At 31.4% G+C, this 16,687-nt stretch overlaps 3 protein-coding genes across 4 annotated transcripts; all 3 read right to left on the reverse strand.

The window, feature by feature from the left end:
- Nucleotides 1–518: 518 nt before the first annotated feature.
- On the reverse strand, nt 519–3,739 carry LOC140990674 (ADP-ribosylation factor 2). 2 transcript variants are annotated; one of them, XM_073460495.1, is made up of 7 exons: nt 3,583–3,739; nt 2,657–2,825; nt 2,436–2,506; nt 2,122–2,241; nt 1,235–1,353; nt 1,052–1,133; nt 519–695 (listed from the first exon to the last, which is right to left on the reverse strand). In XM_073460495.1, the coding sequence occupies exons 2-7, from the start codon at nt 2,802–2,804 to the stop codon at nt 690–692; spliced, it is 546 nt and encodes a 181-aa protein (XP_073316596.1). In that variant the 5' UTR covers nt 2,805–2,825; nt 3,583–3,739; the 3' UTR covers nt 519–689. The 2 variants fall into 2 exon arrangements, with proteins under 2 accessions (XP_073316596.1, XP_073316595.1); XM_073460494.1 differs by lacking the exon at nt 519–695 and having other exon boundaries at nt 1,040–1,133.
- Nucleotides 3,740–5,050: 1,311 nt separating this feature from the next.
- On the reverse strand, nt 5,051–6,963 carry LOC140989982 (1,4-dihydroxy-2-naphthoyl-CoA synthase, peroxisomal-like). The gene is made up of 7 exons (XM_073459569.1): nt 6,615–6,963; nt 6,352–6,474; nt 6,158–6,259; nt 5,877–6,062; nt 5,571–5,666; nt 5,362–5,484; nt 5,051–5,262 (listed from the first exon to the last, which is right to left on the reverse strand). Exons 1-7 carry the CDS (start codon nt 6,867–6,869, stop codon nt 5,146–5,148), a joined length of 1,002 nt encoding a protein of 333 aa, XP_073315670.1. The 5' UTR covers nt 6,870–6,963; the 3' UTR covers nt 5,051–5,145.
- A 3,101-nt stretch (nt 6,964–10,064) lies between these two features.
- LOC140990470 (polygalacturonase At1g48100-like) lies at nt 10,065–16,374 on the reverse strand. The gene is made up of 6 exons (XM_073460175.1): nt 15,805–16,374; nt 11,531–11,968; nt 11,242–11,286; nt 10,932–11,139; nt 10,654–10,844; nt 10,065–10,562 (listed from the first exon to the last, which is right to left on the reverse strand). The coding sequence occupies exons 1-6, from the start codon at nt 16,282–16,284 to the stop codon at nt 10,167–10,169; spliced, it is 1,758 nt and encodes a 585-aa protein (XP_073316276.1). The 5' UTR covers nt 16,285–16,374; the 3' UTR covers nt 10,065–10,166.
- Between the last annotated feature and the right edge of the window lie 313 nt (nt 16,375–16,687).

Below are 16,687 nucleotides of genomic sequence, written 5' to 3' on the forward strand. Positions count from 1 at the left end.
ACGAAAAAAAAAAAAATTAATTAATGCAAAACAAGGTTCAGATGTTTAACACACTAAGCAGCTCGAACGAACAAGATTTAGACCATTCTTAGTGTTTGACAAAATTGATTTTAAAAGATTTACGAAGCTAAAAAATAAGCCATAAGAATTCATAAAGTTAATTACAAAAATATCAAGATGAGATCAAGTTATTTATAAAATAATCAAAATTACATCAGTACTAAATAGTTATATCTAAAATTATTTTCTCTCTCTCTCTCTCTAATATATTGACCCAATTCACTTAGAACTCTCCGCTATCGATTTCTCTGATTACTCATTTTGTGGAAGTATGGTAGGAGCATAATCTTGTATAAATAAGAAGATATAAGAGTTAAAATTTATTATAGTAGATTACGAGCTAAAAAATTTAGCTCAAAACTGTTAAGAGAGAGAGACTCAACCAAAGAATTTACAACGGTAGAGCATTACACTAAAAACATAGTTATTCAAAAAAAGAGAAAAAAGCACAAACAAAATAAGAACGTAGCTTGGGAATATATAAAACAAATCACAGTTTGTCATACAAACTCCTAACTCAAAAACAACCATTTTCTAAGGAACAAACCATCCATGGTCACACGGCACAAGTCTAGAAAAAAACCCAAAAGCATACATCAACAACTCACATAAACAACTCCATAAAGCTTTTATGCCTGTAAAAATGGAGCATAGTAAGAAATACATCATACAACTATCGATATAAAATAAATTAAAAGGCAAAAGAAAAGTTTAGGCAATGTTTGTTAGCATCTTCCCAGAATGTTTTCATCCTTCCCAAAACAAACAAGTATACATAATTCTTCCCAAAACACTAAAAAAAAAGAACGACACTACCTTACTTTTTCTGTTCAAACTTTGATCACATAATTGGACGGACGTGAATTTGTAAAATTAGTTTAAAAATTATCAATACACTTATCAACACGCACAAACATATATAAAATCTAGAATAAAATATCTGGAACATATCAAGAAATTGTTGTCGAGTAATGTTATATCAAGTACTTGCCTTGTTAGCTATGTTGTTAGAAAGCCAGTCCAGCCCCTCATAAAGCCCCTCCCCTGAGGTAGCACATGTGCTCTGAATGTACCTGGAAAGAACAAGGAAAACCAGGTTCAAAATTGCACATATCAAAATAAGCAAAGCATAGAAGTAGCTAGTATACAAGGAATCCATGCCAAGAATGTTTACCAGCGGCGTTGCCTGAGTGAATGAAGGCCAAGCTTGTCAGTTATTTCAGCAGCATTCATAGCATTAGGCAGATCTTGTTTGTTTGCAAAAACAAGTAACACAGCATCTCTCAGCTCATCCTAAATAAATGGCCAACAATTAGGGCTAAAGGGTTGGTCTAATCTTTAACTTCAGGAAATAATAAGGTTAATAACCAAGCCATAGAATATATATCAACCATGTAAAGTGAAACTCTTTCATGGAAATGACTCTTAGCAACAATAGGGTCGACTGATACCTTCCAAGTTCCAACTATCCTAAATTCAGGGTATAGTCCACTAATGCTCGGGTAAAGGTCAATAGAGGAGATAGAACTCCAAAACACTCATCATTCATGCCAATGGTTCTGTATAATGGGTAGATTGCACTTGTATGTCTCTAATCTCTAAGTTCTAACATAAAAATAATGCAGATGTACAAGGAAGTGAAATTTATAAATATTCATTCACTCAACTTGCGGACACAAAAGCATTCAACCCAGTTGCAATTCACATTTCAATGTATTGTCATGTTCACATGATTATAGCCTTCATATGGTTGAGAGTTACAGAACTTGTGGCAAAAATATCACTATGTTTTGTTCTCTATCTTTAGGTCAAAGTGTCTACACATGTTAATTGGTAATTTCTAATAGCAGCAGCAACATTTAGAGATGCAAAAGGTCTTACACAAATATACTGTGAATCAATAATCGGGTGATTTAGGAGCTTTAACCAAATCGATACTATTCCACATGGCTAGTAATTAATTATTCCAGAGTTCTTGAATAATTAAAACATTGTTCAAAACGAATTAGTAAGTGGTTTGCACTGGGTAACGTGTGGATACAGTGAACAAGGAATTATCACCTCATTCAGCATCCTATGCAGTTCGTCCCGTGCCTCTACAACCCGATCCCTATCATTGCTATCCACAACGAATATGAGGCCCTGCGTGTTCTGGAAGTAGTGCCTCCACAATGGGCGGATCTACAAAAGGAAATAGCAAATTTAGGTTAAAGATTGTTGTTACAAGCATATGAGAGTTTCATCCAATAGCCAAAAATCATTTTAGCATCCTATGGGATGAAAAATACTAGAAGCTCAAGGTACATAAATTCATGAACCAAATTTGAGAATTTAGATTGTAAAGACATAACCATTTATTGACCATGGAATATCACCTTGTCCTGACCGCCAACATCCCAAACGGTGAAGCTAATGTTCTTGTACTCAACCGTCTCCACATTGAAACCTGCAGTCCGATTTAAAACCAAAGAAAAATGAATACCGGAAAGTAGATCGAAAAGTCAAAAATAACATGATTGTGTATTGACTTTTAGGAAATCAAGGAGAGGACTTAAGTAAAAAGAAAGAAATCTGAGTAGTTGAAGGGAGGGCATACCAATGGTTGGAATTGTAGTTACAATCTCTCCGAGTTTGAGTTTGTACAGTATTGTTGTCTTACCAGCAGCATCAAGACCAACCATAAGAATGCGCATCTCCTTCTTGGCAAAAAGCCGGCTAAAGAGCTTGGTGAATGTTAGCCCCATTTCTCTTTCTTGATTTGAATCCTTTGTCATCACGAAACATAGTCAACTTTATAGCATATACTTAGGCAACAATTCAAAGGACAGTTAAAATTCCTACACTCACATATGAAATTCTTGTAGAAAGATGATACCATGAAAAGTGCATTAAAATTCCATTAGCATACAAAGAAACATAGCAACATCAATATAATTTTGTGACATTTCCTTTCTTATCCAAATATCTCACATTGTAATGAACCATCAATGTTTCCCATAGACACAATAATCCCAAGCATGTGCGACAGTCATCTTGACAGACATATTTCTAAACAAATTAACATCTTTTGGAAATTTGAAAAACAATGCAACAAACAGTAGGATCATTTATTTGACAGACAACTTGTTTAATCAATCATGAAACGATACACTCCTAAATAAAAGGAGCCACAATATAAATCCAACAAACGACAGTTCAAAAAAAACATGTTTCGGAATGCACACATCAATTGCCAGCATATAAAAAGGTAATATTAGTTTGATATACTATGAATATCTTACAAAAGCTCTATCAAATCGAAACTTTCAGATCAGATAATTGAAGATACCAAACAAGAAATCACGAACCTACAAAAAAAAGCTCAAACCTAATGAATCGCTTTTACTTCACCACTTTCCAGTTTAACAAATAAAACAGAAAAAAAATCCCACAAATCCAAACAAAACAAAAATAATCTAATCATAAACAATGTAACCACAATAACCTCTATATGAATAAATAAAAATCAGACGAGTAAAATACCTGCAAGCGCTAGATTTGGCGAATCGTAACACAGTGGCGACGCCTGGGAACAACGCGAGATGAGACTTGAAAAATCTTTTTTCTTTTTCTTTTTCTTTTAAATGAATTATCAGACAAGTGGTTATTTATATTAGATGCGTACCTCTACGAGGTGCTTTTTATACTATCCATATGCCATCGGTTCTTCACTCAAATAACGAGATTGCCCCTCAAGGAGTGACGCTAACTCCTGCGTTTCCCACCGTCGGATGTCTCCACATTTTAGGTTGACGGTGAAGATTATGTTGTGCTTGGCTACTCAGTGAATCTTCTACCGTTCGATTTCGGCTTCCCAAGGAGATCTTGCCACGTCATTTTTATTACGCCATTATGAAGATAATAATAATAAATCGCAAATTTATTTACGTAAATTAGATACATTCTCTATTTTATTTTGTACTATCAATTCAAAATTATGATGCGTATTAATTACCATGTTAATCAGTAAATGTTTATTATTTGAATTTTTTTTTTATAAACGTACGTCGAGCAACGTATATTATTTCAGCTAGCTGGGGGTAAGCTTCAATTCGGATAAAAACTGAATTATTCGATCGAAACGAACTAATTCAAAAGTTTCAATTTTATTTTTAAAAAAAATTGTCAAATTGGTTAATTTTCGGTATTTATTTTAAAAAAATGGTTAACCGATTTAACATATTTTTTTTAATAATATTATTTTTCTATAGATTTTAATCTTTCTATATAAAATAATTTTTAAGTAATTGTTTAGCAAGTTTAATTTTTCTCTTAATTTTCAAAATATTATAAGAAAATCGATAATGCTGAACCAAATTTACGTATTTTACTTCTGTTCAGTTTTTTATCCGTTTGCCTAAAAAAATTTGATCCATTCGACTATACCAAATAAAATCGGTTTGGTGCTATACCTAGTTTCAGGATACTCAATCCAAAATCTTATTTTAAAGATATAATAAATATTTATCACCAAATCCAAGGTATATCAGTTCGCTGATATATTGTTGATTATGTTTTTTGTGAGACGTTTTTACATATTTTTATTTATGAGATTAATCAATATGTCTATATTTATAATAAAAATAATAATAATTTTTCATATTATAACATAAATAAATTATATGTCTCATAAAATTGATACATGAGATCGTCTCACGTGAAGTTTGTGTATATTTGGTTTAATCATTGAAAATTGTAGGCTTAAATTGAGTATACTTATGGCTGTGTTTAGTTGCCAATATAGGATTAATTATCATCTCTTATCCAATCGTTTGCTTGAAATTATTATTTATCTATATACTAAGAAAAAACAATAGTACACTCAATATATTTAATTTATCCACATAATTTATTTATTAAATTAAAAGAATAAAATGTGATTCACCAACAAATCCTAAATTTTATCGATCATATCGAACAATTCCAAAGATTTGGTAAAGGCTCAAATGCATAATACAAACAAAAAACAATTTAATTTGGTGAAATCGGAAAATTTTACGTAACTCAACCCAGACAAATTTATTGTTTCCCTATATAATATGAAAATCAAGGAAGACGAGGGAATTTGGAGAAGTCGGGCTTCCTGTGTTGTAAGTACGAGTTCTTCCCCTCTGCACCTTCCTCAGTTCCATAAAATAGAAGAGTCCCATCTCCGGCAATTTGCTGTAGCACAAGAAACCACAAGAAATTATATTCTGTCCCATACATCATTAAATTTCAAGAAGATTGTCCGACATCCTTTCAATAGAAAGTTTGAAGTACCTGAAGTCCAGAGTGACCATCATCGACCGCGTTAAGAGCCGATTTGAGAACGCGAATCGCCATTGGGCTGTTCCTCATGATCTCTCTGCACCATTTGATTGTCTCCTCTTCCAAATTTTCCAGCTGCAAAATATATGTAGTTTCTTGTAAATGAATAATGTGCATCTAAGGGGAGTTTTATTATAGTGGAGCTGCACGAAAGCACTTACTGGGACAACTTTATTGACGAGTCCCATCTTATCAGCTTCCGCAGCATTGTAAAATCTTGCCATGAACCACATTTCACGAGCTTTTTTCGGGCCAACCTACTCAGATTCATAACATTAGTTAGGAAATGAAGGATTCCACGACGACTTATTGTAAAAACTTCTTTATTTTTCCCATTTTAGCTTGTAATTGCAATTTTGCACCCCTAAGTATAAAAGTTTTCATTTAAAAATTTAATCTTGGATTCCTAGCTTGCTTTATCTTGTCTGATTGCAAGATCAGAAATCTTTAAGAGTTTCAAAACTTACCAAACGATCCATCACAGAAGCTCCATAGCCAGCATCAAAGCTTCCCACCTTTGGTCCTGTCTGGCCAAAAACAGCATTATCTGCTGCAATTGTCATGTCGCAAACCATGTGGAGCACATGTCCACCTCCGACAGCATAGCCAGCAACCATCGCAATCACTGGCTTTGGGAGACGACGAATTTGCACCTGATCAATTCACATGTCATAGAGTTTTAGCAATCTATGCTTGGTTTAAACAGAAAATTTTGAATTCGAGATTAATAACTCATTGGGATTCAAACCTGCAAATCTAGGACGTTCAGGCGGCCGAAATTGTCGTAGTCAGAGTACCCATTTTTGCCTCTGAATGATTGATCACCTCCACTGCAAAAGGCTTGTGTGCCCTGTATATTTTTACGAGTTTCAAAATATGTTTAATCAAAATATTAACTAATCTATTACACGATAAATTGCATTAGATTTGCCATTTTTTAACCTTTCCAGTGAAAATAATGACCCCAATAGTGTTATCGTCCCTGGCATCATTGAATGCCCGCATGAGCTCCTTCACCGTGTGAGGCCTGAATGCATTCCTCCTCTCTGGCCTGTTAATTGTTATCTGGTGTCCACAAAAAATACAGGGTTAGAAACACATCCAACCAGGTAATAACTTTACGAATCAGCAAAAAATCCCCATCTTTTTGGCGAGAGTTCATTGAAAATCTTGATCACTAGTATGTATATTTAAAGAAAAATGACCTTGGCAATGCCTTCTCCGACGGATTTTTCGTAGATGATATCAGTGAAAGGCTTCCCGGACTCATCGGGCACTTGCTTCCATTCCGGGATAAACCCCGGAACTTCTCCGTGCACACGATGATAGGAATCGTTCAATCTTCCGCTGCAGTTGGACATGGCAATGCTCCCGCTTTCTGCAGATGGAGTGAAATGCCCGGAAACAGAGGCCATTCTCCTGTTAACAAGGTCGAGATCCTTCTGCGTTATCCCTGCCATTGCTGTATCCCTGGAAAAGTTTGGTTTCCAAATGGTTCTGAACGCCGGGGCTGGAACTTTGGAGCCTTTGTGTTGTGTTGTGTTGAGATTCAAGTGTTGGAAGGTTTATATAGAGGAGAAGAATAGATAATTTAGATAAGCCTACGCCCTACAATAAAGGTAAAACTCCAAAATTGCCCATCCGTCCTTTTGTTTGACGAATAATTTATTTTAGAATAGGTATCTTGTGAGACGGTCTCACGAATCTTTATCTGTGAGAAGGGTCAACTCTACCGATATTCACAATAAAAAGTATAATCTTAGCATAAAAAGTAATATTTTTTCATGGATAACCCAAATAAAAGATCTGTCTCACAAAATACGACTCGTGAGACCGTCTAACACAAGTTTTTGTCATTATTTACTGATGGAATCAAAATATAAAAAAAAGATTATTTCATAATTTTCTTGCTTGGGTCAATATACTCACTATATTTTTTTGCATTTTTAAATTAAATATACAAGCATGCTCGTTGGTGCAACACAACACTCTCTAGTCAAAATAGGAAGCACAAGCATGCCAAGTTTGAAACATACTTAGTCAAACATTAGAACACATATTGTCGTTAGTCAAGTACATAAATATCAAGAAACCATAGATACTTTCCTAAAATAACATTTAAAATGGATTTATTTACTTTATATTATCTTTATTTATTTACTGGAAATTTGAATTTAACACATAAATCTTGAAAATGCTACTCTTGCATTTGACATTGTAAGAACTTAAATTAAATTAATATGAATACCAGTATAGCACATACATACAGCCTTCAGCTATTCTCAATTCCATTTTTTTGCCTTTGATTGTAGAATACAATTTTATATTCTTTGGCACGTTATCTTAAGTCTAATAATCAGTCAAGATTGGCGTTGTCTTTTATTCATTTTCTTATCATGGCATTTACCAATCAAAATGGTACAAGAATTATGTTGGTTTAATAATGTTTTCTTTGAATAAAATACTTTTTCCATTCAAAAACGGCGATTGGTTAAGTTATTGGGTTAATTGATTTGCAACAACTATAAGTTATATATATATTTTTTGATCTTAAGTGTTCAAAATTGAATTTTGTTGTTATGTTTTTTCTTCTTGTCATTTTTTGTGTGGATGCTGACATGATATTAGAAAATATTAATGTGCATTATATGTAAAAATAATAACGTGTTTGATGTCATGCTACTATTCTACAAAAAAAAAGGACCAAAAATCAAAACACAACATTATTTATAGAACCAAAATTCAAATTTAAATATTTAGAGGATCAAAACTTCAAATATATATATGCATATATATATTTTTTTCAGTTAGTTGTATTTTTTGTAATACTTAATATATATATATATATATATATTCCATAGAAACTTGTCCATGCATTGTTTTGTTTGCAAGCATTTTCAATAGTTTTTAGAAAAACAAAAATAGGTGGGTCAAGTTAAAAGGCTAAGTTGACCTTTGGTAGTACCCGGGAGTCACATTCCCATCTTTTTCATGAATTTTATTTATTGATGGGTGAATCTTTCCAAAAACTTGCATGATCAAATTATAATTAACATGTGAAATATACCTATAAATTTAGTTCTGGAAAAATAAATTTTAATTAGAAAATTACAAATAACATCATACTTTTTTGTAATATTAATTTTATTTCAAATATTATAACTATTACTTCCATCCATTCATCTATGACAGTGGAATTAGCATTGAATTAGAAACCGAAACGCATTTTTTTTTTCCTTTTCTTAATTTAATCACTCAACTCAATTACTAAAAGTCAAATAAGAAATTCTTATCCAAAAAAATTAATTAATTTAAATTTGAGTATGTCTCTTGTGAGACGGTCTCAAGATTCTTTATCTGTGAGACGGGTCAACCCTACCGATATTCACAATAAAAAGTAATACTCTTAGCATAAAAAGTAATAATTTTTCATTAATGACCCAAATAAGATATCCATCTCACAAAATACGACCCGTGAGACCGACTCACATAAGTTTTTGCCTTTAAATTTTTATCTAAAAAACACATTTTACTATAATCATTACACAGAAACAAAAATGTCAATGTTTTTTTTTTAATTCTTTCCAAAATATCCTTGATTTCACGATTTTAAAAACTATAATTTAAAAATGATGAAATCATATATTTCAATTACTTCGTCAATTAATGTAACTAATGAAGTCATATAGATCAATTACTTTCGTTATTTCACTGACGGAACACATCAAATGTATGCTGCCTCCATTTTCTGTTTGTACTGTGCAGTGGTTGGCGCATGGCGGCATTCTTGTTATTCAATTTAAGTTTGGAGACGAAGACTACCAATTTTGACGCAGACAGATTATACATAATATTTTAGATAATTTGTGGTCATTATTTCTAATTCATCACCCCTTTTTCGCCGCCACTTCGCCTTTCCTCCACATTTCCTCCCTCTAGCTGTTCTTCAATCCAAGTCTAATAATTAGAATTATTAATTAATAAACATAACTAATAGAATAGACTGACCTTTGATTTTATATATCTGTAATGTGATGTACAATAATTTATTCGCACGTCATATTAATCGATAATTCTTGAATTTTGACGGGCTCTTTTTTAATGAATTATTATAAATTCTTTCATCATTTATTATTTGAATTCGAACATTTAAATAATATAGATGACATTATATATTACTAATTTGAATTCCAACATGTAAATATCAACTTCCTTCTTTTTATAATAATTTGACGGCAAAAACTTATTTGAGACGGTCTTACAGGTCGTATTTTGTAAGACAGATATCTTATTTGGGTTATCCATGAAAAAAATATTACTTTTTATGTTAAGAGTATTAATTTTTATTGTGAACAATGAAAAAATATTACTTTTTATGCTAATAGTATTACTTTTTATTGTGAATATCGGTAGGGTTGACCGGTCTTACAGATAAAGATTCGTGAGACCGTCTCACAAGAGACCTACTCTAATTCGATTATGGTATGAATAAACAACATTCTTACTGATTAAAGTAGAATCATAATAATCCCTCGAGGTGTCCGAGTGATGAAATATATGAATGTTTAATCAATAGTCAAAAGTTCAAATTCCTCTACCAACATTTTTTTGGACGATCTTTTCACACAAGATTTTTCTAGTATGGTTTNAGAAATTAAGGGACCAGCTAACCTCGCCCGGCCTCACAAAAGACCAAAAAAAAGAAGGAAAACCTAGTATAAAAATAATAAAACTTGTGCTCTTTATAAGCTAACTAGTTAGCAAGAATCATTATTCCCCGGATTAATGTTGTTGCTAGCTGGCTTTCCTATTTGCAAGCAATTCACCGGAGGAGTTGTGGGAGACAAGAGCTTTCCGAATGCTTGCCAACAATAAGGATCGTACATGTGATATCGTTGTTTCTGAGGCTGCAGATCTATGCTGGTCAGTGTCACCTCCGTGCACGGCATGCTATCGCTGCACGCGAAGTGGACGGGGCTCACCGTATACGTTCCCCTTATATTTTCGTAACTTATACCTGATAGAGCCACTGCAGACGTTTGATTCTTGCAGCTTCGGGCGTCGCAATAATATTGGTCGATGATAATCGGGAGTTGGACTTCGGATACCTGAATGTTTGAGAATTGTATTCCTTGCACAGATCCTAATCCACCCTGGATAGGTAATATATAGTTTTCTTCAGGAATCACGACTAGTGTTAAATGTTTGAATATATTACATCCAATATTAATGTTGCTTTTATACCTGCCATGTTTTTATTCGGACACCATTCTTCGTGCCCCGAAAGAACACGTCTCGAACGGTGACATTAGATACACAAGCCTTGGTATTGTCTTTTCCTAGACCTCCGATACTGATGCCATGTCCTGGTCCACAGTTGACATCATGTATGTATATATTGGTGCATCCGGTTTGTATGGATACACAATCATCCCCTGAATTTGACATGACTACATGTTTAAATTGTCCATCACACATACAAATAGTGGAAAATGTAGTTTTTGCAGTGTTTATTCACGTACCACAAGCAAGATTGGAATTACGAATAAGCACATCTTTGGAGTTTTGGAGATGTATTCCGTCCGTATTCGGGCTGTCGCCGGGGGATGAGACACTAAAATTATAGACGGATACTCCAATGCAATTGTCGAATTTTAGATGGCATTGAGGGCTGCTCTGTATGCTTATTCCGGTTACCGTCACATTGAAACTTCCATAGAATCTAAGTGCCTAAGCATTAAGAACCATATCGTTCCATTTTAGTAAAAACTAAAACTCACATTTAGTTCCAATACAGGATTCAATTAATGTAATGTCAATGTCGGTTCTCACCGTTGGCTTTATGCGTGGCATTTTCTCTCCAGACGAGTTTGCAAGCTGCGATATTTGGCCCAAAAAGTAAAATTTAGTGACAATTAGAGCGACTCATTGTAAAGTAGCCAATGTAGTTAAAGATTTAGTTTTTTCAACATGTCTTGAAATAAAAATATGTGAGCTAGTATATATATATATTCAGTAGACATAACAAAATATACTATATCAGTTTAGTAGATCAATTCTTGCTAACTTTAGGCATATGGGAATTAAGTTAACTAACAAAAGATAAAGAGAATAATCATACTGAAATAGGAGGGCTTTCCTTCATTGTTCCATTTGATGGGTTTAAATGTGTTGATCGACCATCCAAGGGATCATCTTCGTATGAAGAATCTTGCCACCAAACAGCCCCATTGCCGTCTATCGTCCCGCTTCCGGTTACCGTAATTCCTACCAGTTTTGTAAATTCAAGCCACTGAAGAAGACCAGAGCCCCATGCCTTTAAGCTTGTTGGGGCAACAATTTTACCATCTAACTGCCAAAAATTCAACAAACACGTCACCTTGATCAACATATTTGGGATTTTGAAATAAAAGCATTTATAGTTTACCTGAAATACAATGTTGTGTTGGCAATATGGACCAGAAAATGAAATTGGTCCCACTAGAAATACATATTCTGTTGGGACATGGACGATCGAGGCTTCAACCTTGCAAGCAGCAGCCCATGCAGCTTGGAATGCCTACATTGAATTCACCCATATGGATCTTTTCATTACTTTTAATTAATTCCTGTAATTTTATATTTAATTACGTACAAATTATGATATATTAAAGTATTGTAATGGTAAGCTGTATTTTGTTACTATACTTAAACTGTAATATTAATTAAACTAGTAGCAAAGCACGTGCGTTGCACGTGGGTAACGAACTTAAGTACGTTATGAATATTGATTCTAAATTTGCAAATGAACGTATAAACATAATTTTTCACAAATTATTCAATAACAGATATTATTTCACAGCTTATTTATCATTTTAAACAACCATGATTTAGTTTCTTCAATCCTTTTCTCGCATGATTTTCGAATTTTTCAGTATCTTTTTCATATTTTTATTTATTTTTTCTGCTTTTTTCTTCGATTAAATTCAGCAATCATAACATCATATTTAATTTTTATGTTTGTTTTCATCGTCAGATTTGATTTTGATTAATCTCTTTGATGCTTGTGTGCTTTTTACTATGATCTTTCTGTTTTGTTTATTTGAGTCGTTCACGATTTGGGTCTAAAAAAAATTGGAAAAAATGAAGTGATTAAAATAGATATGATGTATATATTAATTTTAAAATTATTGATATAATCACTTGAAATAAAAATTATGAGAAAATACAAGAAAATTCAAGAGCAGATAATATATTAGAAAAAAACTCTCTCGATATAAGGGATGTATATTATATATATATATTTTATTAAGGAGGCAAAAAAATTCAAAATAATTCATAATCGAAAAAGGCCAAAATATAACGGTATTTTTTCCTTTTAAAAAAAAATAATGGGACACATCGTAATTTTTAGATACAAATATTAATATTTCAAATGTTACTAAATGTTTTTAAAAAATTTAAGTCATAACATCATAAAAATATAAAAAAGAATATGCATATATTCACATAATTCTAAAATTAATTTAGAATGTATTTATATCACACACAAAATATATATAATCATTAAAAAGTAATATATAGCAAAACAATATTTTGAATACTGTCGAATATTACAAAAAACAATTAAGCTAAAAAAAATATGCCGCTTTACCAAAAGTTATAACCGGGATAACAATGTAACGTTAACTAAAATATTTTAAAATCGTAAAACAACTCAAACGTCACATTTCGATTGTTCTACCTTCCATGAATTGGTTGATATAACTTAGTAAATTTAACAAGTGGGTAATATTAAATAACAATTTTGTTATTTTGAAATGTGAAAAATAGTTTTTATATATATAAATTCATCATATATAATGATAAATTAATTAATACGTAGAAAAGAGAAAAAATTATTTTTTATGTATGTAATGTAAAGTAAGTTATATATCCATACATGGTACAAGGTTTTCTACCTCCGCAATGAGAGGTACAAGTAGCAAAATCACAATTAAAAAATAATTTGAGAAAAATATTGAAAAAATGCAATCACATAATAATTTTACGTTAAAAAAATATTCTTAGAAATAATCTTTAACATATTTCAATATCTACAACATATATGATGCTTCTTAGTTCATATTTTAAAATCAACTTATTATAAAATTGACATATTTATATGTAAAATAAAAGATAAGATAAGATATAAATATTAAATATTCATTAGCAATCATAAAAAAATACACTCATTTNTATGAATATTGATTCTAAATTTGCAAATGAACGTATAAACATAATTTTTCACAAATTATTCAATAACAGATATTATTTCACAGCTTATTTATCATTTTAAACAACCATGATTTAGTTTCTTCAATCCTTTTCTCGCATGATTTTCGAATTTTTCAGTATCTTTTTCATATTTTTATTTATTTTTTCTGCTTTTTTCTTCGATTAAATTCAGCAATCATAACATCATATTTAATTTTTATGTTTGTTTTCATCGTCAGATTTGATTTTGATTAATCTCTTTGATGCTTGTGTGCTTTTTACTATGATCTTTCTGTTTTGTTTATTTGAGTCGTTCACGATTTGGGTCTAAAAAAAATTGGAAAAAATGAAGTGATTAAAATAGATATGATGTATATATTAATTTTAAAATTATTGATATAATCACTTGAAATAAAAATTATGAGAAAATACAAGAAAATTCAAGAGCAGATAATATATTAGAAAAAAACTCTCTCGATATAAGGGATGTATATTATATATATATATTTTATTAAGGAGGCAAAAAAATTCAAAATAATTCATAATCGAAAAAGGCCAAAATATAACGGTATTTTTTCCTTTTAAAAAAAAATAATGGGACACATCGTAATTTTTAGATACAAATATTAATATTTCAAATGTTACTAAATGTTTTTAAAAAATTTAAGTCATAACATCATAAAAATATAAAAAAGAATATGCATATATTCACATAATTCTAAAATTAATTTAGAATGTATTTATATCACACACAAAATATATATAATCATTAAAAAGTAATATATAGCAAAACAATATTTTGAATACTGTCGAATATTACAAAAAACAATTAAGCTAAAAAAAATATGCCGCTTTACCAAAAGTTATAACCGGGATAACAATGTAACGTTAACTAAAATATTTTAAAATCGTAAAACAACTCAAACGTCACATTTCGATTGTTCTACCTTCCATGAATTGGTTGATATAACTTAGTAAATTTAACAAGTGGGTAATATTAAATAACAATTTTGTTATTTTGAAATGTGAAAAATAGTTTTTATATATATAAATTCATCATATATAATGATAAATTAATTAATACGTAGAAAAGAGAAAAAATTATTTTTTATGTATGTAATGTAAAGTAAGTTATATATCCATACATGGTACAAGGTTTTCTACCTCCGCAATGAGAGGTACAAGTAGCAAAATCACAATTAAAAAATAATTTGAGAAAAATATTGAAAAAATGCAATCACATAATAATTTTACGTTAAAAAAATATTCTTAGAAATAATCTTTAACATATTTCAATATCTACAACATATATGATGCTTCTTAGTTCATATTTTAAAATCAACTTATTATAAAATTGACGTATTTATATGTAAAATAAAAGATAAGATAAGATATAAATATTAAATATTCATTAGCAATCATAAAAAAATACACTCATTTTAGTAACAAATTTTAGTAGCAACAAAGAAAAATAATGGGTAAATTGATAAATTCAATATGCATTAATATTCAAAGGCATTTAAGATAGACAATAAATTACAAAAGAACCCATAAAAAACTATTGATTTAATTTGCTAAATTAAATGAACAAAGGTATATTAGAAAATTCACATTAATATTCAAAGACATTTAAGATATACAATAAATTACAAAAGAACCCATAAAAAAACTATTGATTTAATTTGCTAAATTAAATGAACAAATGTATATTAGAAAATTCACAATTAGAAGTCATATATTTATATGTATGTTAGATTAAAACTTTCTTATCCATTATATTTTATTTGAAATTAAAGCATATATCAATAACAGAATTAATGACCCGGCCCGATCGAGAATACTCCATTATCCTATTATATTTAAATAATATATTATTAAAATCACGACCAGAACAAATTTTAGTTCATTCATTTTTTAATAATAACTACCTAACAAGCTTTTACAAAACAATACATGTATAATAAATAAATATTAATAAAATAGTTTTCAGGGGAATTTTCTATTATGCCAAAATTAGCACCTAACTTTTGTCCCGACCACCAACATTCACCTTTTAACGGTTGTCTCGTGACAAGAGCATGTAATATTATTAAATTATGTAATGTTCACAAATTCTATAACGACTGAAATTTTTGTACGTACTATGTATATAAACTTTACCTTTGTGTCATCCGTGGTTCCATCACCTTTGGCTCCAAATTCCAACACATTATACACAGTGGAACCAGGTGGTTTTTCACCTTTGTTGGGTGGCGGAGTGATTGTGGGAGGAGGGCTTCCTTTGTGTCCTGTGGTTGGTGGTGGCGGAGGGCTTCCTTTATGTCCTCCAGTAGGCGGTGGCACTAGTGCCAGTGGCGGAGCCAATGCTGCTGGTGGTGGCGGCGGGGGAGTCAGAGCTAGTGGTGGTGCTTTTGGAGAATGAGCTTTATGTGCTGATTTACCAGCATGGCCATGATGAAGATAATTGGAGCCATGTTTTCTGTCTTTCTTCTTGGATAGGGAAGCTGAGCTACTTATTGAATTTTGCCTCCAATGACTGCCTGCTCTTCTTGCATTGCAAGTGCTTTCCATGCAAGAAAGCCATAAAACAAGAAATATGGTAAGCAAAAATATGATGTTCTTCAAGCAAAAAGCACCCATTTTTTGTCTATTGAAGTGCGTGGGTGCGTGGCGGCGGCTGTGGCGGATATGGTGGTGGTATTGGTAGTGGTAGTGGTAGTGGTAGTGGTAGTGGTGGAGGAGGTGATGATTAGTATAAAGATGGTTCTGTTAGTATATGTAAGGAGGATGGATTTGAAGGCGTTGTATATATGTAGAAGCTAACTATTGATGAGGACAAGAACTGAGGTTGTTGATAAATGTTAAAACGACGTGTGTTTCTTATTCCCCTATTCTCTTGTTATTTATCGCTTGGAATTCCTTGTTGCCAATTTTTTTATGGTTAGGACCTCGATTTGTTATAATATGTCCAATTGAGCATGTTTTATATTAATATATATTTTGTTAATGAGAAACTTCCAATAAAAAAGACAAGAGGGGTAAA

The sequence above is a fragment of the Primulina huaijiensis genome, chromosome 12 (assembly GCF_012295235.1).
Source record: "Primulina huaijiensis isolate GDHJ02 chromosome 12, ASM1229523v2, whole genome shotgun sequence".
Classification (NCBI taxonomy): Eukaryota; Viridiplantae; Streptophyta; class Magnoliopsida; order Lamiales; family Gesneriaceae; genus Primulina; species Primulina huaijiensis.